Source organism: Dermacentor silvarum, chromosome 1 (assembly GCF_013339745.2).
Source record: "Dermacentor silvarum isolate Dsil-2018 chromosome 1, BIME_Dsil_1.4, whole genome shotgun sequence".
In the NCBI taxonomy this organism is placed as follows: Eukaryota; Metazoa; Arthropoda; class Arachnida; order Ixodida; family Ixodidae; genus Dermacentor; species Dermacentor silvarum.
This window is the reverse complement of record NC_051154.1, coordinates 252,371,497-252,394,880: the sequence shown is the minus strand read 5'-3', so window position 1 is coordinate 252,394,880 and position 23,384 is coordinate 252,371,497. Positions and strand designations below refer to the sequence as shown.

General features: G+C 47.4%; 1 protein-coding gene across 1 annotated transcript in view; it reads left to right on the top strand.

Moving 5' to 3' along the window:
• Positions 1-23,384, top strand: part of LOC119437049 (uncharacterized) — a 101,333-nt gene that overhangs the window by 55,116 nt on the left and 22,833 nt on the right. Inside the window, exon 5 of the mRNA XM_049660248.1 lies at positions 1,988-2,110. Within this exon, the coding sequence (XP_049516205.1) occupies positions 1,988-2,110 (123 nt within the window). The remainder of the gene's footprint in view (positions 1-1,987; positions 2,111-23,384) is intronic.

The window sequence follows — 23,384 nt, the reverse complement described above, 5'->3', positions numbered from 1 at the left end:
TGCTCCAAAAATTGCTCCAAATCTCAGTTCGTCAGTGGCACCACTGCAGTGGGTATAATCTGGTAGCGGCTTGTGCAAATCAAGCGGTCGTACTCTTAGTGTAACTTTTTTTTTTTATTGCCTCAATATTTTCACAATGCATAGTTGGGCTGCAGGTCTTGCATGAGGGCGGGCCTTACGCAAATTAATAAGGTACACCAACCTGTATCACAATGCACCTGAGAGAGAATGTTTGATGATAACTGGACAGATTAGCCAAGCGACAAGCTTTGCCTGCTACTCCAGGTCTAATCGATGATGAGGAATGAAAACAGTGAGAAAAAACACCTGCAAGTCCGAGAATATGGGCAACAGATAGTACCATGGAATGAACAAATCAGAAAGTGGAGCTGTGGCATTAAACAAAATTATTGTTATCTGTTATTGTCCTCCTGGTGCTGAAGGGGCACATCCTGTAGGACAGTACTGGAAACAGAGCAATCAGTAGTAATTGCTTGGACACTCCAGGTGAATTTTTGCCGTTGCTGTCTCTATGCGGTCCTGAATGAAATTTAAGTGCGGGGAGAATGATGGCCTGTGCACAATATGTTGATAAAGTTGCAGAGTGGAGCCCTCCATTCCATTTCTGCTCCGTTCCAGAGAATGGAGATCCCCGTAATTCCTTTCCTTTTAACTCATTGGAATGGTGAGGGTTCATCCATTTCCGCTCTTCCAATTCCAGTAAATGACACACTTTCTGTATAATTGTTAACTGCTTGCGTGGCGAGTAACTAAAAACATTTGTTAGTCTTGCCAACATTACAAATAATGTTGCATACTCTTCTTTCTTTTTTTCGTACAGACTTATACAGTACTTATTCAGTAGCTTTGATGACTAGCATAAGAAATGTATCGGTATGTTTTGCAGGACTGTCTTTATTGTTTCACATTTACTAGCATATAAACGGGCACCATTCTTTCCAGCACACCTCTCTGACTGCCTGCTATCACGCTTTCTACATACTAGACAATACCTGCCGTAGTTGCTTAGTGGCTAGGGCGTTGCGCTGCTGAGCACGAGGTCGCGGGACAACATCCCGGCCACGGCGGCTCCATTTCGATGGAGGCAAAATCTAGAAATGGCCATATATCGTGCATTGGGTGCACATTAAAGAACCCCAGGTGGTCAAAATTAATCCGGAGTCTCCCCCTGCGGTGTGCCTCTTAATCAGATCTTGGTTTTGGCACGTAAAACTGCAGTACTTAATTTTTTACGTACTCGACAGTATGTGAAAAAACTTGGTTTTTGTTCCAAATTACCGTGGACTCGTGCAGGGTGCATTCATTTGCAATGTCATTTCTGGCCCCCATTCTTGTGTTGTAGATTAACCCCCGTATTCAGAAATGCATCTTAAGTTGAAGCCCAAGCTTGACTTAAGTGACGCCTGGCGCGAACGTTCCCAGGACGCTCATTGCGTTTCCACCGGCATGTTCACGACAGGCGTTATGCAAATCAAGTCAAGCACGGACTTCAACTTAAGATGCATTTCTGAATACGTGGGTAAGTGTGATCTTGCTGAATCCAATCATTTTTTACAACTCTGAAGTTGTGTCTTAGTGCACTTAAACCTTGTAACAGAAAAAAAATTGACGGATATTTGAAAGGGTAGAATGTGTAAAACAGAGTTCGTCTTAAAGGGAGTCCACTGTGCTTGGAATGCGTCTTCCTTTTGTCATCCTGTAGCTAAACATTGAAACCATCTGTTTTTTTTTTTGTTACAGTGATAATAGGTGCATAAAAAGTGCGTTGGTGTGAATGTATTCAAAAAGTCCACTGTTGGTTATTTTCACATGCTATAAAGCAGGAGTGACACCTGCACATTGAAGGTGTGCATGATTGAGAAGTTTTTGTTGGTCTGTTTGTTTGTTTGCTTGTGCTCACATTTGTGCTGCATTTGCTGTGGCCTAGCTCTCATCTTGGTTCTTCCAACTTCTCTGCCTTTTCCAGGAGATCATCGTGTATGCTGAAAAGGCAATGCCACCTGGCTATGTGCTGGAAAAGCTGGATGCATATTTTCCACAGCCCACGGAATCTACCTGGAAGGAGTTTGGTCAGACCTACTCTCTCAGGGTAGGAGGAGATCGATTATGTCTGTACACATGAATGCTTCTAGCCTGGCTGTTGTAGATGGCCCGCAGCCATGGAGAAAAGAAAGCTTGGGAGGGAGTGCCGTGGGGGACCATCTTGAAGCCTAGTTGTAAAAAATAATAAGGTGGAATCACGGGAAAAGCACCCAAGCTTGGGATATCATGCAGTGTCTTCTAGTCGCCCTGTGCACGGCTGCGCATGGTTCATTGCTTGCTTGTCTGTTGCACCACTCAGAAGTAATAAAAGAGAGCTGGCAGCACAGACTAGAGAAAACGACAGCAATTCCAGCAGCCGGAGGTACTAAAACCTACCACTAACCAAACATGCTGTTCTCAGGATTCAACAGGCCAGGTGCGCATTTGGCAAATGAAACTAGGGGGAGAACATCGTCAGAGGGGGGTTGCATTGCGAATGCAGACTGCCCAATCTTATGGGCCCTCCTAAGTATTTTTTTTTTCTTTCCTCCATGCCCGTAGCCAAGAACAGTTACAGCTCATCTTTGATAGCCACTACAATGCAGTTGCCAAGCAATAATTGGGGCATACTTGATTATTCGGACAACTACGCGGCACCGTCACTAGCCCCATAGATGTAACGTAGAGTAAAACCTCATTAATTCGAAGTCCAGTGGGCTACGAAAAGTTTTCAATTGAAGCGGATTTTCAAATTGCCCGAAAAGAAGAAAAACAGAAAAAGAGGGCAAATTACAAGACCATGTCTTGTTTATGGAAACCAGAAAAGATCATGACGGTTACGAGTGTGTAGCACGAATATTTAAGCGTGAGTTAGCTGTGGTGCGGACTAGTAGGATACAACTTTTAAAAAAAAAGCAGCCCGCCGCGATGGCTCAGTTAGCTAAGGCATTGGGCTGCTGAGCACGAGGTCGCAGGATTGAATCCCGGCCGCGGCGGCCGCGTTTCTATGGAAGCGAAAAATGCAAAAACGCCTGTGGTGCTTGCGTTGTAGTGCACGTAAAAGAACCCCAGGTGGTCAAAATTAATCCAGAGCCCTCCACCACGGCGTGCCTCATAATCAGAACTGGTTTTGGCATGTAAAACCCCAGAAAAAAGAAGACGTTCATTTTTCGTGCAGGTGGACTACTTGAAATAAGCATTGATGGAGGATTGCTTGGTACGATAGTCTGCTGCACTAAAGGTCACGTTCTCTAGCCTGCAAATAATGCACAGTATTTGTCACCACTGCTACACTCAACAATGGTGCGGATGTCGTTCAGAGAATAGATAAGATTCACTAAAGCACGCGCACGTGTGGGCTTGTTGTCCCCGCCATCACCTACTGGCGCACTGTCGGTAGCTTCGTCTATTTCATTCGTCATATTTAAGTAGTCTACGAAGTCTTGCCCCTCACTCCCCTTGGCTGCAGTTGGTGATGTGGGCGCACATCACTTATCGTCTTGACTGGAAGAGTCGTCATCTATAATACACAGATCACACCGAAGTGGCAAGAACAATCATTGATCGTCGAAATCTGATCCACAGGTCAAGTGCGTAGCCTATTTATACATCGCTCATCTTACATTCCAGCATAATCACTGGTGCTAGCGCACATTCTAGAACGTACACCACTATTCACATGGCACATGCAATCTGATTACAGACAAGATTGGTGACAACATTTGAGGAAGTTTCAATGCCTGAAGGTGCATCTTGCACCAAGCAATAATTTGGCAGTTAGCAGGTGAAAAGCGATCCCCGAAAAAAGGATAAACAAATGTATGCATGTCATATCGAAAAAACCCGAAGTGGAAAAGCAAAAGTGCCTTGCTTATTGATGATAATAATGCTCTGACTTTCTTTTTATAGTGGACGGGTAGTCTGCTAGCCAGGTCAAAAATAAAAATATAAGGCAGAGTGCCACACAACGGTAGGACATTGTACAGCTGTACGGTCTATAGGCGCCCACATCGTGGAATCTAGCTCTTGCTCAATCAATGGTGTCCAAGTGGCAGCCCCAGTGACGGCTTTCTCGAAGCTGGATTTTGAAGGCCATGCTTTTATATCTCTTCGATTTTTCTGCACTACCTTCACTGACCAATAATTCGGACTCGACGGGGACCGCCAAAAAGTTCAAGTAATCGGAAATCGGAAATACCGGATTCGACCGAAAATTAATTTACTTTATTCCACAAGTAGCCAAGAAAGGTGTCACTTTTGGAGTTACCTTTAATTTCACGTGACTAGTGCAAGACACATCTATATGCGAGTGACGCCATTCCTGGCTCAGTGCCAAGTACGCACTATCTTTTGTGTGACCAGCGCAAGACGCATCCGGGCGTCTATGAGGTGAGGTGCAGCATGCTTGGCACAGTGCTAAGCACGCTATCTTTATAGTGCGGGGATGCTATCTCGAGGTGTCTAGTGCGTGGAAATGAAAGTTATCTTCTGAAGGGGTGATGGTCCAAGAATAATGCCCAAGTTTGTCGCGTTGCTGCGCACATACGTTTGCCTTTGGTCTAGACCAGGGGTTCTCAAGCATGTTCGTTCCAGGGAACCCTGATAAGCTCCATGATGCGCCAAGGAACCCCCCCCCCCAGTTAACCGAATTAAAATGTCCTAATTAACCAAATGTCGAATTATCAGGGTATCAAGAAAACAATAAACAAATGCTTAACTACATCAACACACTTTATTTACTCAATGAATCAGCAAATTCTGTTTATATTTATTTAGCACAAGACCAGTGCAGAAGCTGAAATTCTCGTCATCTCATTACTGATTTGCGCTAGCAGGGGCGAAGGCCTCGCGCGCGTACATCCCGATTATTTTTTCGCCAGTCAGCTGCTCGCCAACAAATTGTCCGCCCATCGCGATGTAGCCGGGGCTCTTAATCTTCGACAGCTTTAAACTACTGCTTGCCGCAACCGCTGCGCACGAAACCGCGGACGCTATCGACGCGATCATGGACGGCGACCTTGCGGTTCAGAAGGCAGGCGGCCGACGCACGCACCAAGTCAAAACGAAACTACCGTTCGCTGCAAGAAGTGCGGACGAATTCGCGGTCGCTGTCGACGCTACCATGGTTGGTGACTACGCATTTGTGAAGGCACGCAGCCTACGCGCGCACCGAGTGAAAACGAAACTACTGTTTGCCTCAACTGCTGTGGACGAAACTGCGGTGGTTATCGATGCGATCGTGGATGGCAACTACGCACTTATGAAGGCACGCGGCATGCCGCCAACGCGCTGTTACGCGCGGCGATAAACGCAAGAATAAAGTCTTGAGGGCGCAATTAGGCACGAAGCGCTCCGGCGTTTCTGTCAATCACGTGCCGCGCACGCTTGCCACTGAGGACCATGGCGATGCGGACTGCGCCGCTTCGTTTCGGTTGGACGCTAGCGCCGTTCTTGCTCTTCTGCGGCGCGTATTTGCGATGCTCCGCGCATTTTTTTTCTTCATTTCTTTTATTCCTCCAACGTATACGGCAGTGCGCACGCAATCAGCACCTACGCTATCTACAAACGGCAGAAATGTCTAGACAGTCCGTAGCCGCGATTATCTAGCAATGCATTTTATACTATTCGTTTTCACACTTTTTGCGCTTCTGCAGTGGTCAGAGCGGTGATCCGCCTGTGTTATCAACAGGATCAGCCAGCCGCGAGTGGTAGTGATGCTGCCACTACAGTTAGACGAAAGTACAGTCAATGCATACACACCGAATCTTCATCAGCAACCACTAGTTTGAATAGGCTTCACAAGTTTCAGTTTCGAGGAGGCACTGGTGACATGGCCGACAACGCATCAAAGCAAAAACATGGCTATTTTCGCTCGACTTAATGGCCAAATCAGCATACGTTCGTGCAGTCGCAGTCCGAATTATCGGATGGCAAGCGCTAAGCTGTTGGAAATTTCAGTTGCCCGTATACATTAAGTCTGTGGGGCTAATAATGGCAGTGCCACGGAGCTGTCTAAATAATCAAGCATGTCCGAATTATCAGTCAGCCGCTGTAGTTCAGGGAGTGTAACACTCAATTTGGCAGTGCAGCTCCCACCGCCTGCACTGTGCTCTTCGATTTAACTTTGTGCCAGACAAGTTCAGCATGAGTTCGGTTCTCCTGCACTCGCTGCTTTAGAAGTGCAGGTGTCGTACAAGCTCTCAATAGCAGACGACATGGCGCAGCACTAGTTGATTCTTGCGTGCACATGTTGGTGCACGGATGTAAATATCTCCTGCTTTGGTTACAACAGTTACTCTAGTTGATATAAGAATGTGATGTACAAGTTCAATGCTTGATTGGTTCTCAGGGCACCTTAGTAAAGACTTCTAACGTGTTAACTTGCTTTTTGTCATGTTTTTCTCTTGTAACGAGTTTTGTGCCAAAAAAAGGACATCCGTTGCCACGAAGTTTAGTACTAACAGGATAGCTATTATTGCGATCAAGAAAATAAAATACTCTCCCATTTGCCGGTTACGCATTTGTCGGAAAGGTTCAGCTGCTTGCAGCAGACAACAAAGCTCGTTGGTGGCTGCACTCTTCTCTTCTCTATTTGCAAGGGCCATGAGGCGCGCAAGTGCTGTGTTGCATTTGCACAACATGAACTCATGCAGCACTGCGCAGTGCACTCTCGAGAACTGGTTCAGAAAGTGCAGCCAAATGGAAGAGACCTTTTATCTAATGTATACGCTAGAAAGAGCTAGAAGCATGTCATGGCCGCCATATTTTTGTACAGTACCTCCAAGATTAGCGAAGCCGGAAACGTGTCGCAGCTTGCCGGTCTCGGAAGCCACAACTGGAAACTGTATTGTCTGGGTGGATGCATCCAGGCTATTCTAGTTATCCGATATAATTCACATTGCAAATTGCAGCACTGCAGAAATTTGACGAATTAACCGATTTTCCAACTAGACTCAGAACTATTTATCAAGGTTTTGCTGTTTAACCCTTTAACTGCCACTACCGTGATAACTCGTGAAGCCACCCACGCGCACCCCCTGCTACTCCCGAGTATACTCGTGTTGCTTTTTAAACTCACTCCCGGCCATTCCCGAGACAATTCGTGCAAAAAAAAAAAAATGATGTGTTCATGTCCCGCTATCTATGGAGAGGTCACCTAAACACATAGAACTTGTAAATTAAATTTTAGACAACAGATGGGAGCGCACGTGTTTACACCCGCGTCACTTCGTCTCGGCAGAGTGCAGCAGCCATGGCCAGTCAGTGCGCTACGTGCGTCCGCGCTTTGACGGACAAAGAAATTCAGGAACTGCTGATGGATATCTTTACATGTCCAGTGGAGTTGGGCCCGAGCTAAAGCTTCCTCTTAAGCCACAGGACAGGCCAAGCCAAACCGCTATGTTAAGGAGTCCATAGTTCCATAGTTTCTCACAATATTACCTAGAGGGAAATCTTTGCCACCATCTGTGACAGTTTCCTAGAGGGCTCTGTGCCGCCGTGGGAATGGTGGTACATGGGTGTGTAAGGCTCGTGTTAGCTGGTGTTGAGTGAGGCTTGGCCTGAAACATGAATATGCAGTTTACTCGCCTGCAGTCAGTCTTGTACACGTTACAGAAAAAAAGTAACTGATTACGATTACTTCGTTCAAAAATGCAATTGATTACAGTTACCAATTCCTGCCCCATGAACGTAACTGAGGAATTACTCAAAAGTAATTGATTACTTCTACGTTAATTTCCTCCGAACTGTTAATAACATAGCAAGAGATCCCTAAACAGAATGAGGTGGCCTGGCACATTCATTGCATTCTTCTGCAGCTCTTTATATGCATTGCTTATCTTTACAAACAATTGATTTAAAAAATTAATCTGTTATCTTCTTTTGTTTTTGTCGGGAAGACAGCAGCAGCGACTCCTAAAACTTGCTCGATGTGTGGGCTAAGAGACAAGGCAGTAGTTGTAACGTACAGACATTTGCTCACAAAATTGTCGTTACAACATCTGGTTCCTCTGTGATGCACAGCGCATCATTGCTTGCTGGAACTTAAAGAAGACCCACCCAGTCAAGGCAATAGAAAGTTGTAAAAATCAACCATATGTGATATCTTGGCATTAACGTCCGAAGTGACCTTCGCTATGGAGTCATACCAGCACTGGTTCAATTGATTGGCCAACATCTGGTGGAGCCGTTAACATGAGGAAACAAACACTGAGCCCCCCCCGGGTTTGCCTATCTGAACATGCACGTCTGCGAGGCTGCTGTGTGACATGATCTCGGGTATTCTACTGTAGTTCCTGCGAAATTCAGGTTCCTAAAACTGCGTCATCTGTTACAGCTTTTCTCTCCAAGAAAGCAACTAATTACATGTAAATGCTTGCTGAAAGAAGTAATTGAACTACAGTGCGCGTTACCAAGTAAAAAATGTAATCATTAAAATACAATATTACCAAAAATGCTATTGATTGTGAGTAATTAATTACATGTGTACAAGTCTACCTGCAGTGCGTAATCAAGTGAACAAAAGCAAGAACAGATGATAAACTGTCGCAAAGTGAGTGCGGACTTTGTCGTCTGCCGTCCAACTTTCGCAACCCGCTGATACTTTTTTACATTTCATGTAATTCTACATCTAAGCTCAAGTCTTCGTAGTCAAATAAAAAGCGTTTTTGTGTAACATTAAAGTTAAAACTGCCATTTATGTGCTGTTTTAATAAAAAATAAGTCATTGTGACGGACAGAATGGTGCTAGCGATTCGTGCCTTCAAGTTGCCCTGGCTCTCCGAGAACGGTGCTGGTTTGAAGCCACCACATTCAGGCATTCCCATGTATGCAACAGCATCGCAGTGCCAGTTTTCTCTCTAGGTAATATTGTGAAAAACTCTACGGTTGCTGTTATGAATTTTTAGCCATCAAGCAGCTACAAATGATGCCAACACCACCGACAAGGTTAGCGAGAAGTGCCAGACAATTACACTGATCGTTCGAATCTACGATCATTCGGCTATCAAAGCATAGTCAACCTCTGTTGACAGGGGCTGGATATTTGCTGCATGCTTCATACCTTCGTCTGTATGTAGTGGCAGCATGACAATGGTCAAAATACAGGTTGCATGCAGCAAATGTGCGTGCAGCCATCCATGAAAAATTTTTCTTTGGACGCCTGTGAAATAAAGACGCTTATTTTCTAGCGAATCTTCCTATATGTGTGGCAAGGTGGTTGGCAAGCTTTGTTTTGTCATGTGTGTACTTAAGAGACTCATTTTGTGGTGAATTTTTTAAAATTTCGATTACCCCATTATTTGGACCTTTACACGGTCGCTGCAGAGCCCGAATTATCGGTCGGCAACTCTTAGTGTAGTGCAGTCTATGAACACAATCACTCACACAGCTGAGCTCAGTGGCTCACAGGGTTGCACAAATGGAAGACACAGGTGTTCAAGGTTTGCGCACTCGGAACAACACGCATTAAATTATTGACAGCACATGCCGTGTGTCTGGAAAGGCGCAGCTGGGTGCACAGTTTCGGAAGGATGTTTGCAGCCTGGATATTTTGTACCTGCTCATAAATAAAACTCGCATGTGTGCTTTTTCAGGGACAGACCTTTTTCTAGGGATGTGTAAGTGCTGAATAGCGGAGTTCAAGTGAAAATTAATATTGAATCAAATGAACAAAAGAGAAAGGTGAATATCAAATTGAAGTTGGAAAATTTAGCGCAAAGTTTAGTGCTTGCAAGCTTTGTGCAAGGAAGAAACCAGCTGCTGCGCATGCTTGGGAGTCTACCCTTGTAGCGTAAAAAGAATGTTGCTAGCTATCCTTAACATTGGTGCTTAGTAGTTGACATGTACGGTATGATCTGCTCTTATTAAAGGGAGCAAACACCAAATTAGTATGCCGGCACCTATTACAGCTCAGCTCTTGCACGAAGGCCTAGAAATTATGTTATTCTGAGAATGTCTGTTGAATAAAATCGGATACCTTTTGCCCTCTCAAGCGGAAGAAATTCAAGTTATGTGGTCTTGAATACCAATGAGGGTTTCAGCTTAATAATGGGCCATACTCTACTTCGTTGCAATCCTGTATTGCTTAGGATGTTTTGCTTCCCAGTTCTTCTCCAGAAAATGTAAAACTATTAGCATTTTTATGTCAGTTGAGTTACGGAGGTTATCTTGAGCTCGTAAAGGGCCCCTGATCAGTTTGAGCATTGCAAAACCAACAAGCGAGAAATGTAGTTAATCTGATTACGATCGTGTCTGCAAAGTATCAAATCGCTGCATGGCACAGAAACGGCTACCTCTACTGCTTCTTTGCACAGGGCAAGTCTATGTCGTGGCTGCTGGACACTTGCAAGAAATCTCGCCAGTACGTAATGAACCTGGTGATGAAGAAAAAAACGCTTGGACAGTGACTCGCGGGACCTTGAAGGATTTGTGGTGACTGTCAAGCGTCTTGTTGACCAGATTGCTGCTGACATCTCTACAACCATCCCACGAACTGGCCTGGAAAAGGTGCGTGACTTGAAAGAGAGCAATTTGTCATGTTTTTTTATAGAGGGTGCCAGGCTGACATAGCTGGAGAAATCTCTGGCATTCCAGTAGTGACATATAAGCTTTTGCCTGTTGGCAAATTTGAAGAGATGCATGAGGGATTGTGCACATTAGAAGTACAGGAACCTCTGGACGTCCTCTCTGTTACTTTGGTTTAGTTGCTCACATCCCAGGGTGTGGTCTTCTTGCCGTACCCCATTTCTGCAATCTTCTTGTTTGTCTTGTTAGCTTGCTGCACACTATACACACTTGTTGCAAGTGGAAATGGTCAAAGCGGCTTTGTACTGCAATATGCGCACAGAGAAAGCAATTCCATAGGTCGGCGCACTCACTCATGAGTGCACTCACTCACACTCACTCGCACTCATTTCAAAGGTGCGAGTGCCAGTGAGTGTGAGTGGAAGAGAGTGCGAGTGAGAGTGAGTACCAGTGAGTGTGAGTGCAGGTGAGTGTGAGTGCGAGTAAGTGCAGGTGAGTGTCAGTGAGTGTGAGTGGAGGTGAGAGCCAGTGAGTGTGAACGTGGTGAGTGAGTATGAGTGGAGATGAGTGTGAACGTGACTGAGTGCTGTGAGTGGGAACATGGTGAGTGCTTCTGGGTGTATAGAAGTGAGTGTGAACGTTAGTGTGAGTACAGGTGAGTGTGAACATGAGTGAGTGCTTGTGAGTGGAAGTGAGTGTGAACGTGGTGAGTGCTTGAACAATAAGCAGAGGTGATATCGGTTCACCTTGCTTGCGGAAAAATGGAGGCACGTTGTGTGTACAAACTCACTCGCGGTGATGACTTATGGCGCGAGCAGATTGTGCACGCCAAGATAGAAACCACTCACTAAGGTCGTAATAATCCAAGGTTCAGGCATGAGTGAGACAATGTATAATGAAATGAGCAGATATATTATATTGTGATAGCAATTATATGGACACTCCAAGCAAACTTCTGCCGTGGTCGTGGACGTCGTTGTGAGGTTCCGTATTAAGTCCAAACAGGGTAAAATCGTCGCCGCATGTGCGAGTGCAAGCTTGCGAGGGTCAGCCGACACTTGCTGCTCGATCTCGACCGCGCGAGGGAAAACGCGGGGCGGAAGCGCGCTGTTTCTGCCGCGCGTCAGGCACGAGGTGGGGGGGGGGGGTCGTCTTGCTCCGGCGGCAGCCGCGTGGGTGTCTTATCTCGAAAGCGATCTGCGACGTGGAACAAGTGTGCGCCCGCGCGGGCCTCCTCTTCAAAGCGATTTGCAACGTGAACAATGTTCAACTAGAGCCGGTAACTTCGTTTGCGCTGTGATTTCGACGTTTAGTTCGCTTTGAAGCGAGAGGCGGCACGAAGGTCAATTCGCTCGCGTCTATAGCCGCGCCTCTTCACTCCAGCGTTCTGACAGTAAGTTTCACGGTCATTGAGCGAGATGTGTTCATGTTTACCTGTGCGCGCGTGACACCGTGTTTGTCTATTTAGTTAGTAGGAAAATGTTTACAAGTTTATACGGCCCAATAAACTACTATCCTTGCTTCGTATAGCTCTCTACTAATTTGCTATCGCAATCGAAGCTTCGCCTTTCAGGTGAAACTGCGACATTTTCTTTAATACGCCAGGGAATATGTATGGGCTGGAGCGCTGATGGCTGACATCCAAATTATGACTGGCAAATTTTGCCATGACTTCCACTGAGTGAAGATGCTTAATACCGTGTGATTTGCTACACCTTCGCTGGTCATCTGCCTTCAGAGGGTGGAATGGCTCCTCATTTTCTTCCTGTTTCCCTCTTAAACGTACAGGTACAGGCTCCTTATATAAACAGGCAGAGCGGAAGAGGGACGAGCCAAGTTAGCACAGAGTAACAGACACGCACGCTCGCATACATGGAGAAAAAGCGAAGATGCAATGATAGATACCGCTTTCTTCTCCCTTTTGTGTTTGTTTCGGCGTTAAGTGGTTGACTAAGTATACGGACAGTCAATCTCTCCCTCTATTTCCCGCTCTCTTGGCTCAATCCGACCGAAGGGGAGCTTAGCAAGCATGGGCGGCAAGCATGCACACGTCTAATGTCAATGACAGAGAGATGGTCAGAAAGAGGTTGGGGCTGACGTCAATGTTTATGTCACCATGAATAAATTGAAACAATAACTTTAGTCATGCTAGTTTTGCTCTACTTTGCAGGGTTAATAAACCAGCTCTCTTAAAAAATTTAGTCAATGAATCCGTTAATTTGTATTTATTAAAACATAACCTTATTGCCTTCCTCTGCACCCCTTCCATTCTTGCAATGAGTTATTTTGTGTACAGAAACCAAACAATATTGGCGTGCTCCAGCACTGTTCGAACAAGCATTTTGTAGGCCAGCAAATTTTATCTGGGGCCGCAAGACGAAGGTGTCTTCTCAGAAAGAAGAGTCACTTTAGTGCTCAGCATATACATTGATTTCCACTTGAGGTTATTTTGTTAACATGGCTTTCCCATCGGAGAACGTATGTTAAAATGACACCTAAATATTTATGCTGAAATGCACAAGTGAGAGGTGTGTCATTAATAATATAAGTAAACTCAGATATCTGTTTCCTTTTTACTGTTAGCGTTACAGATTTCTGGGCATTTAGAGTAATGTGCCACTCCTGACACCAAGAATTTTGTATATGTTGATTATCACTGTGATTAATTTTGCAGTACGAAATGCAATGGTCAGCAGATAGACGGATGTGACCATGTAATCGGGAAGGCAAATCTTTTATGTATATAAAAATAAAACTGGGTCCAGAACACTGCCTTGCCGCACTCCCGATGCAACAGGTGCTAAATTGGGAGCTTTGTTATGCATATACATGAATTGTGAGCGGTATAGATCGGCACAGTGACTCATGAGTGCACTCACTCACACTCGCACTCATTTCAAAGGGGTGAGTGTGAGCGAGTGCCAGTGAGAGTGAGTGCAGGTGAGCGCAAGTGCGAGTGAGTGTGAGTGGAGGTGAGTGCGAGTGCGGGTGAGTGCCAGTGAGTGGAGGTGAGTGTGAGTACGAGTGAGTGCCAGCGAGTGTGAGTGGAAGTGAGTGCGAGTGAGTGCTTTGAGTGTGAGTGGAGGTGAGTGTGAACATGAGTGAGTGCGGGGCCTGGAAAAAATTATGGTGAGTGAGTGTGAGTGAGTTTTCTCCTACACTGCCGAGCTATGAGCAATTCTATTTAAGATTATGAAGTTAGTTTGTTGATATTTATTTATCCCAAATGCCTTATTGATGCACATAACGTCAGCTCCACGACATCTATTCACTGTTGGGTAAAAATGAGAGCAAATCTGGAATATAGATGAACGTTGGGCATTGCGCAAGAAGTGCTTGTTTCTGCGGCAAATCGGTTACAGTGTAGACCACTTATAACTTAAGTTGCTGGAGGTGCGAATATCTTCACTATAAGCGGTACCGCACTATAACCAAAACAACGATTTTCAAGCCCTGCACATATGCAAAACGTGTAGACCAAGCATGTAGACACGCTTTGTACTATCGCGTGCACATCGCGATTACGTTAGCTGGCGAAAACATAATCGCGATGTAGCCGGGGCTCTTCAAGCTCGACAGCTTTGCACCGAGTCAAAACGAAACAACTGCCGCTGTGGGAAAAAAACCGTGACCGCTATCGACGCGATTATGAACGGTGACTTTGCGATGCTGAAGGCACGCGCCCGACGCACGCACCGAGTCTGGATGAATTAACTACCATTCGCTGCAACATCTGCAGTCAAAACCGCGGTCGCTAGGTATGCGATCATCGATGGCAACTACGCAGTTTTTTAGGCACGCAGCTGCTGCGGAGAAAACCGCGGCCGCTATGGATGCGATCATGGATGACGACTACGCAGTTACGAAAGCCCACGGCCAACGTGGTGTTATGCGCGGCGGTAAATGCAAGAATATAGGCTTGAAAGACACAAATAGGCTCGAAGCGTTCCGGCGTTGCTGTCATTCATGTACGATTTCAACTGATGGCTGTGGTGATGCGGACTCCGCCGCTTCGTTTCAGTTGGACACTAGCGCCGTTCTTGCTCTTTTGCGTCACACATTTGCGGTGCTCCTCGCTCACCGAGCTCCGAAAGTAGTCCGAATTAACCGATGCGCGGCCAAATAAGTCCGAATTAACGAGAGTTTGATTGCATTGAATAATGTATACGCCGGCCGGAAGCACGCACCTTGTTGAGAAGCGTGCTAGCTGCCGCCCTTGTCGGCGAGATTTTTCCACGGAAGCCGCATTATAACCGGTATTTCGTGTCACGCGGCTGCACTGTAAGCGATATGCGTATACATGGAATTCTATGGGAGGGTAAACAGGAGTCGGAAAAGGCTGCGTTGTAGCCAGTTCAGCACTATAGACGGTTACGTTATAAGTGGTCTATACTGTATTTGACTGCACCAAGACGTGCGCCAATAGGACTCTACAGATAACACATCAGTGCATTTTGCTTGATAGTTAAAAAAAAAAAAATTCGAGGTAATAAATGCCAAAACCGCGATCAGATTATGAGGTGCCGCCTTATTAATTTTGGCCATTGGGGGTTCTTTAATGTGCACCCAATCCACGATACATTAGTGTTTTTTGCATTCAACCCTCATCGGAATGGCGCCGCTGTGGCCAGGATCAAACCTGCCACCTCAGTAGCACAATGCCATAAGCTACTGCGGTGGCTATTGCTTGAGATCTGCTTGCTTATGCTTGGCAGCAGCATCTGAGCATGCAACAATACATGCAGGAAATAGTGATGCCTCGCTTAGTGGGCAAAAGCTTCCCTGCATATTAGTTTTTCATTATTATTTTGCTTGCTACGAAGGCATTAGTGTGTGTGTGTGTGTGTGTGTGTGTGTGTAATGTGCAAGGACTTGGAAACTAGCTTTGCAGATTCAAAAACTTAGTCAAGCTAATACAATTCGTTTAGTCTATAATAGAAAGATGTGTGCAGCTACGTGTACTTCAAGAAAAATAGTGATTTGTTCTCACTTAGAAAACGAAGATTCAAAATTAAATGAGATTGTAGAGTTAAATGTCCCAAAACTGCACAGTGGGTTATGAGGAATGCTGTAGTGGAGGGCTCCGGATGAATCTTGACCACTTGGCATTATTTTGCGCACACTCACAGCACACTAAGGTTTTTGCATCCCGCCTCCGCCGGAATGCAGTCGCCAGGGACAAGAATAGAAAAATGTGGCTTTGTGCTGAGCAGCGCATTGCCGTAGCCACTGAACATGAGTAGATAAAGAAAGTTTATTGCATTTGGAGCCACAGTGTGGAGGGCTTCTCTCGTCGCTCTTTGAGGCTTCTGAGGTGGGATTTGACATTGAGGAAGGGGGAGGGTTTGGACGCCACCTGCTGCAGTTTTGGTTTTGTGCTCTTTTCTAATGAACATGTTATGTTTTAGTGAACTTTCCCAGAAAAAGGAAAGTGCATGTTAGAACTGAGTAAGTACAGCAAATGTAGGTTGGTGTTTTTACCTTGGGTGCTAATTAAACAAACTGCTCTCAGTACCTTCTAGACCTCCATGTTCGTAAAACATAAACAATGGGTTATGACTAGCCTGCATGCACAAAAACAGGCCACCTGCTGTTTTGTTCTGCTGAAGTTTTTACGGGGTTTAGTGATGGGCTGCCTAAGAGCTTTGTTTTACTGAGACATGAAAATATGTGTAGCAAATTATTGTATGCTGTTCAAAGGGCATATTAGATGGTCTTGAAATAGTACACTTTCTGCTCTTAAAATTGCTACAAATTGTTAGAATGGCTTAGGCTGTGGCTCCACAGTGCTTTGCTTTGCTTTGTCTTGTAGGTTACTTTAGTTACCTCTGTGTAGTAATTCTCATTTTTGTTGTACCACTGAATGGTTCTAGAATGTCTAGGTTAAGGAACACAGGAAAGTGAATGTTTAAATGAACAGGGCAAAGTGTAGTGCATGGCCTTTCCACTTTGTAATTAGTCCTGTGCCGTGCATTGTCTAGACTTGACCAAGAGTTGCCAAACTTGTTTTAGCTATGGTCGAGTAAGAAGTACAACCCTTAATGAACACCCACATTCTTTCATTGAGATGGTTTGGCAATGTTTTTTCCACGAGAGCAAAGGCTAAAACGACGAAGATATCATGGAAAAGAGTGTGTCAAGTTTCCTTTAAGCAAGGATAGCCAATGATACTTTGAGCTGGTAGACATAAATTAGCTGTCACTTTAACCCGTTCTGTAGGAAAAACAAGCTCAGCTCCTCAGAGAAGCTTCGACTGTTGATACAGCACTGAAAGTTTTCTATTGCTCTACACTTCTCTACAGCCGCACCACATGGCATAAGGAGGGTGCTGAAAGGAAATTTCTTGAATGGCATTGTTTCTTTTACTGGCGACAGTGAGTTGTTATAAAAGGTGGTCTGAGCGCACACATTACTGGCAACAGTCACACAGTGACCTTGAAATGGCCTCAGCAAAGGGCCACCACAGTTGCACATTAGCGCGGTAGTCACTTGCGCAGCAGAAAACAGCTGGGGAAGCATGGAGAGTGAGTGATAGCACTCACTCAACTTACTGCATTTGAAACAACAATTAAACCTGGATATAACGAAATTGACAAATTCCCGAAAAACTTCGTTATAAAGAGTATTTCGTGATATGCAGATTCGGCACGAAAATTGGAAAAAGAAACGCTTACCGTATTTACTTGATTCTAACGCGCCCTCAATTGTAACGCGCACTCGTTTTCCGTTTTCATCGAAGCACTCATCCTTGGAATGTCACACCAGGTACTGGATGCATGGACACGTGTCGTTTCACACAAGCGCGAGGCATCGGAAATGAAGAGCGAGCGTCACGATGGCATCATAGCGGCGTATAGTGTTACAGTAGAACCCCGCTCTTACGTTCCCACTTGCTGCATTTTCCCGGCTGTTACGTAGTTTTCGGCCGGGAGCTCCCATAGAACCCAATGCATTGGTAATCCCGCTGTTGCGTCGCAACTGTGGGACCGTTCCCGCATCATACGTTGCGAACTGCCACCCCGCGCCGGCCCAAGCGGCCATTTTGACTTTTCATGTCGCTTGGCTTGGTGGCTTGACGATGACATTGGCCGCCCAAAGTGCCGGGGGCGACAACTATGACGTATTTTCGGTTTCCGCCAGCAAAAGTATGGCCCTTGAGATCCGTATTTATTGATCAAAAGATGGTGTCTATGACGTGTTGTGGCCCTAAATTTGGTTTTGGCTCATAGATGTTCCGTATAAAGTCCAAGGGCGATAACGCAGTCGCCGCGCGCCGTATGCTGTATGTACAAGTGAAAGCGTGCGCAGGGAGCCAACATCCGCATCTAAATCGCGCGTGCAAAAAAGAAAAGCATGGAGGGAGCGCGCCTTCTTCCGTTCAGCTCGAGGCACCAGCTAGGGGGTACGGATAGCGGGCGGCGTTGTACTAGCTGTACTCTGGCATCAACTGCGTACTGCGTGGCGGCGCGCGGTCGCGCGGGCCGTATCTTGAAATCGATCTGCATTGGGTCAGAGTCTAGGCAGTGTAGGTGCGTCAGCGGCTCGTAGCTTTGTGCGTGCTGTGTGTTCTCGGAGCTCAGTTTGCGTTGAAGCGATAGACAACAGCACGAAGGTCGAAGCATTGCTTCTGCAGCGGCGCTTCGACACGCCGCCAGTGTTTGACAGCATGTGTCTGCGCTCATCGAGTGTGATGTGTCACAGCGTCTGCCACTGCGTTGGCAACATCAACTGGAAAAGGAGAGTGCCGGCTTGGCGGGCTAGGCCAGCTGCAGCAAGCGGCAGGATCAGGTTTGAATGAAGGGAGGGGGAAAGGTCACGCCCGCGGCGGCAAGATTGCCGGGGACGAGGGATGCAGGCCCGCTTCGCACACGTGCGCTCGCTTCGCATTCCATCGCGGCAGAGAAGGTGCTGCCGGTTGTTGCTAGCGCATCAAATGACAAAATTTGGGGCAAAATCTCTAGGTTGTTGGTGGGGAAAATTCGTTATTTCGAGGGGGTCTTCCGCTGCCACTTCGTTACGTAGAGGTTTCAAATACATGTGCTTCTATGGAGTAACGGCTGGGAATAGAAAAACTTTGTTATATCTAGGAATTCGTTATATCGAGGTTCATTATAAGCAGGTTTAACTGTAGTATGGGAGGCTGCGTGATACTGGTGATGCCATGTGACAGCGAGAAAATTGATGGTGATGCCATGTTACAGCGAGAACTTTTGCTTAAAACGAGCAAGACCCGCGTGACCGTCAAAATATACATTATTTCAATGGCACAAAATCGCACGTACAATGAAGGTCTTTGAGCCCTGCCGATCGGTTACAGTGAACGGACGGCGTAAACCCGGCGCCACAATGCGAGATATAACGACGGCCTCTGACCCCTTTGCGCGCGCGGACTGTTTTCCCGAGCCTCCTCGCAGGCGAACTACTCGTTTCGTGCTCCTCTCAAGTGAGCTACCCTCTCCCCGCAGGCACATCCTCTCCCAGCCGACATGCGCTGTCTCCGGACCGCCCGAGCGACCGTGTGCGCCCGCTGGGCAGCAAGGCTCCGGGGGGGGAGGGTAGGGAGGGGAGAGGCTGGTGTACTACATCGCACGCTGCAGGGCAGTAAGGTTCTGGGGGCGAGGGGGGGGGGGGGGGGGTTGCGGGGGGTCGCGTACTTCGCCGCGCACTTCCGCATGGGCGGCTGTATCATGAAAGCCATCTGTGGCGGGGGCAGAGTCCTTCCTCCCTGAGCTGTGCTTTCACGGCTTAGTTCGTGTTGATGCGAGCGGCGGGACGAAGGTCAATTCGCTCGCTGCTGCTGTTGCGCTCGTTTCGACAGCCGAGTTTTCGTGGTCATCGAGTGACATGCTTTCATGTTTGCTTGTGCGCACGGGACACCATGCTTGCTAATTTAGTTAGTATGTCAAGTTTATACAGCTGATAAAACTACTTTACTTCGTATAGCTGTCCACTAGTTTGCTATTGCAATCGATGTTTCGCCTAACTGCGGCTTTAATTCGATTGTCGGCGAGACAGCTTCGGCAGGTGATCAGGACATTGCCACTTGGCTTGTAACAAACCGTGCCATTATTGCAAGCTACGCGGAGCAGGGCGTGTATAATGCAGATGAAACTGCGTTATTTTATCAGATGCTGCTGGACAGCATGCCATGAAAGGGGACTCGTGCGCTGGTGGCAAATAGTAAAGTGCGTGTACAACACTTCTGTGCACTAATATGGGTAGCATGGACTGGCGCATGCCCTTTGCAATTGGAAAATCAAAGAAGCCACGTTCCTTTCGGAACTATGTGCCCGTGCGCTACAGGCACAATGCGAAAACGTGGATGATGCGCAATTTATTCACAGAGTGGCTGGGCGAGTTTGACCGCGACATGCAGAGGCAAGGCAGGCGCGTGCTGCTCGTGCTTAACTGCTCAGCGCACCACGTTCTAACTTCTCTGATGGCAGTTACTCGACTTTCCTGCCGCCCAATACGACTTCGAAAGTGCAGCCGCTTGATTTAGGCATAATACATGCCTTTAAGGCAGGGGTTCTCAAGCATGTTCGTTTCAGGGAACTCTGCTAAGCTCCATGATGCACCAAGGAACCCCCCCCCCCCCTGATTTAACCGAATTAAAATGTCCTAATTAACCAAAAGTTGCATTATCGAGGGTATCAAGAAAACAATAACCAAATGCTTAACTACGTCAACACGCTTTTATTTACTCAATGAATCAGCAAATTCTGTTTATATTTATATAGCACAAGACCAGTGCGGAAGCTGAAATTCTTGTCATCTCATGACTGATTAGCGCTAGCAGCGGCGAAGGCCTCGCGCGCGTACATCCCGATTATTTTTTCGCCAGTCAGCTGCTCGCCAACAAATTGTCCGTCCATCGCTAGTAGCCGGGGCTCTTAATCTTCGACAGCTTTGCACTGAGCCAAAGCAAAACTACTGTTTGCCGCAACCGCTGCGGACGAAACCGCGGTCGCTATCGACGCGATCATGGACGGCGACCTTGCGGTTCAGAAGGCAGGCGGCTGACGCACGCACCAAGTCAAAACGAAACTACTGTTCACTGCAAGAAGTGCGGACGAAACCTCGGCCGCTATCGACGCGATCAAGGGCGGGGACCTTGCGGTTCAGAAGGCAGGCGGCCGACGCACGCACCAAGTCAAAACGAAACTACCGTTCGCTGCAAGAAGTGCGGACGAAACCGCGGTCGCTATCGACGCTACCATTGTTGGCGACTACGCATTTGTGAAAGCACGCAGCCGACGCGTGCACCGAGTGAAAACGAAACCACGGTTTGCCTGAACCGCTGCGGACGAAACTGCGGTGGTTATCGACGCGATCATGGATGGAATAAAGTCTTTTAAGGGCGCGATTAGGCACGAAGCGCTCCGGCGTTGCTGTCAATCACGTGCCGCGCACGCTTTCCGCTGAGGACCATGGCGATGCGGACTGCGTCGCTTCGTTTCGGTTGGACGCTAGCGCAGTTCTTGCTTGCTCTTCTGCGGCGCGTATTTGCGATGCTTCGCGCATTTTTTTCTTCACTTTTTTTATTCCTCCAACGTATACGTCAGTGCGCACGTAATCGGCACCTACGCTATCTACAAACGGGAGAAATGCGCATGTTGGTAAATTACGGCCTCCGAGATTTAAGTTCGAAAGCTTAGGCGTAATGCCCGTTTTCAAAGGTTGGGTGGCTACAAGCGGCTTGCGAATTTATTGCGCAGTTCGCGCGTTGCCGTTACGCAGTGCGATGTGCTTTTTGACACTCGGGCATGAGTAACGGAGGTTCTGTGGATCGAGCGCACCTCATTTTCGCCGTTTTAACCACTTGGTTAGCGCGGGACCACGGAAAATTTGTCAGTGGCTCGCGGAACCCTGAGCAGGGGCCTGCGGAACCCCAGGGTTCTGCGGAACCCGCTTTGAGAACCCATGCTTTAAGGCATCGTATAGGTGCCGCATTGTGGAGCGCTTGCTCTTCGCTGTTGACCACCTGGCTGCCAACTTGTCGCTTCAAGTTTCACCGTATTCAGCCGTTGAGATGGTGAAGTGCGGCCTGGGCGGAGATGACGGCTGCTTGTGTGCGTAACTGTTTCCGCAAGGCCGACTTCATCAACGTAGTACCCGATGCCAAGCCTGACGCTTCCGAAATGGATGAGTCCAACGGTGTCACAGACCTCGTGCCAACGCCGGACCAAATTCCAAAGCCGACTTATCAGCTTCCGAAAATAATCCCACGAGAACAAGGACAATTAGTAATGGGCCCTCTGGTGTGCCAGCGAACGCCGGTTGCTGTCCAAAGACCGAGTCAGAGCCCAGAGTTGTCAAAACACAACAAAATATATTCTTCACACAAGGCAGTTACACACACACACGTTATTGTGACCCGGGATCGGGGACGAGAGACGGAGTCTTGGAGCAGACGAAGAGGAGAGGAAAGCTTTATGCAATATGTACAGATATGTACAGATATAGCAGGCAATAGCTGGTAATAGCAGTAAGAGCGCACCAGACCGACGGGGCAGCTGGTGGCCACTCTCTCTCACAAAGGGCCGGTTCTGCCTTAAATCCCTTTTTGGGCTCCTCGTCGGCAGGAACAAGGTGGGGCGGAGAGCTGACGTCACCCGCGACGCATTATTCTTTCCACGGGGGATGACCTGGTGCCGCTTGAAATGACCTGCGTCTAATTGATTCGCTGCGGCAAAGATGGGTGCTTCTTGAAGTCTCCCCGTGCGTCGAATTCTTGATTTGTCGCGCAAGCTTTGCGAGACCGCAAAGCCTGCGGTCTCATACTCGCGGGTACGCTGCCTTCTCGTCGCAACGATATCGCTCCAAGCGGCAAAACCAAGCAAGGCTCGTGGTCGTCGCTAGATGTCTGTGCCTCTGACAGAACATGACTGCATCCGACGCCATCTGTGCTAGCCGGCTCGCCCTGAGGTCTCTCCTCAACTGACCGGATTTTATCGCTCGGGGTTCGCACAGCCCCTTGAAATCCTTGAATATCCTTGATATTGACAGTATAAGTTCAAGGGCCCTTGAAACTACTTGAATACCCGTGGGCTCCTTGTAATCCTTGAAAATCCCGTGGGATTTGTTCCACTAGAGGAAATTAACGATGTACCTCCGCAAGTCATGCTGATATTTAAGGCCCTTTCGCTTACGAATGCCCATGAAAACAAGCTGTGTTGACTAAAGGGCAACATCAGGAAGTTTCGGTTTTAAATCTCGCAGCCCCTACGTCGTCTGGCAACTAATATGCATTGGAAATCCAATCCAATGCGAGACATATCGCTCGCTCGGCTTGCGTATAGTGCCTAGAATATACTCTAGTGTGCCGTCCACCGAGAGTCTCCAACGCGGGACGGTGGCGCGGGCTGTGATGCCTGCCGCCGCGGGCCACCAGACAGCGATGCCTGTCGGCACCATGCTAAATCCTGCGGTGTTCGACTCGCGTTCGTTTGCGATGCGTTGATTGCTACGCGTCGATTGCAATGCTTAGTTCATTTCTCGCCTTGCTGCCGCTTTCGTTGCAGTCTTTTCTTATTGTGAGTGGGTTTTTTGCATCTATGTGTGCACTCGTCTGTCTAAAGAAACTTTGAACAGGTCGCGAAACAGCGATTTCCCAGAGACGCGGAAAGAAACGGCTTCATCTCATTACCCAGCGCGTCCGCAGACCCGAACGTATTGCGGATTGGGACAAGAACATAAGAGGCAGATCGCCGGGCAAATGGGGAGACTCGCGTCGTCTCTTGCCTGAAGTCCGCCCATGTCTCAGCATGGTCCGGCACAGTCCTCGAAGTGCAGCGCACCAAGCGGGCCGGCGGCGG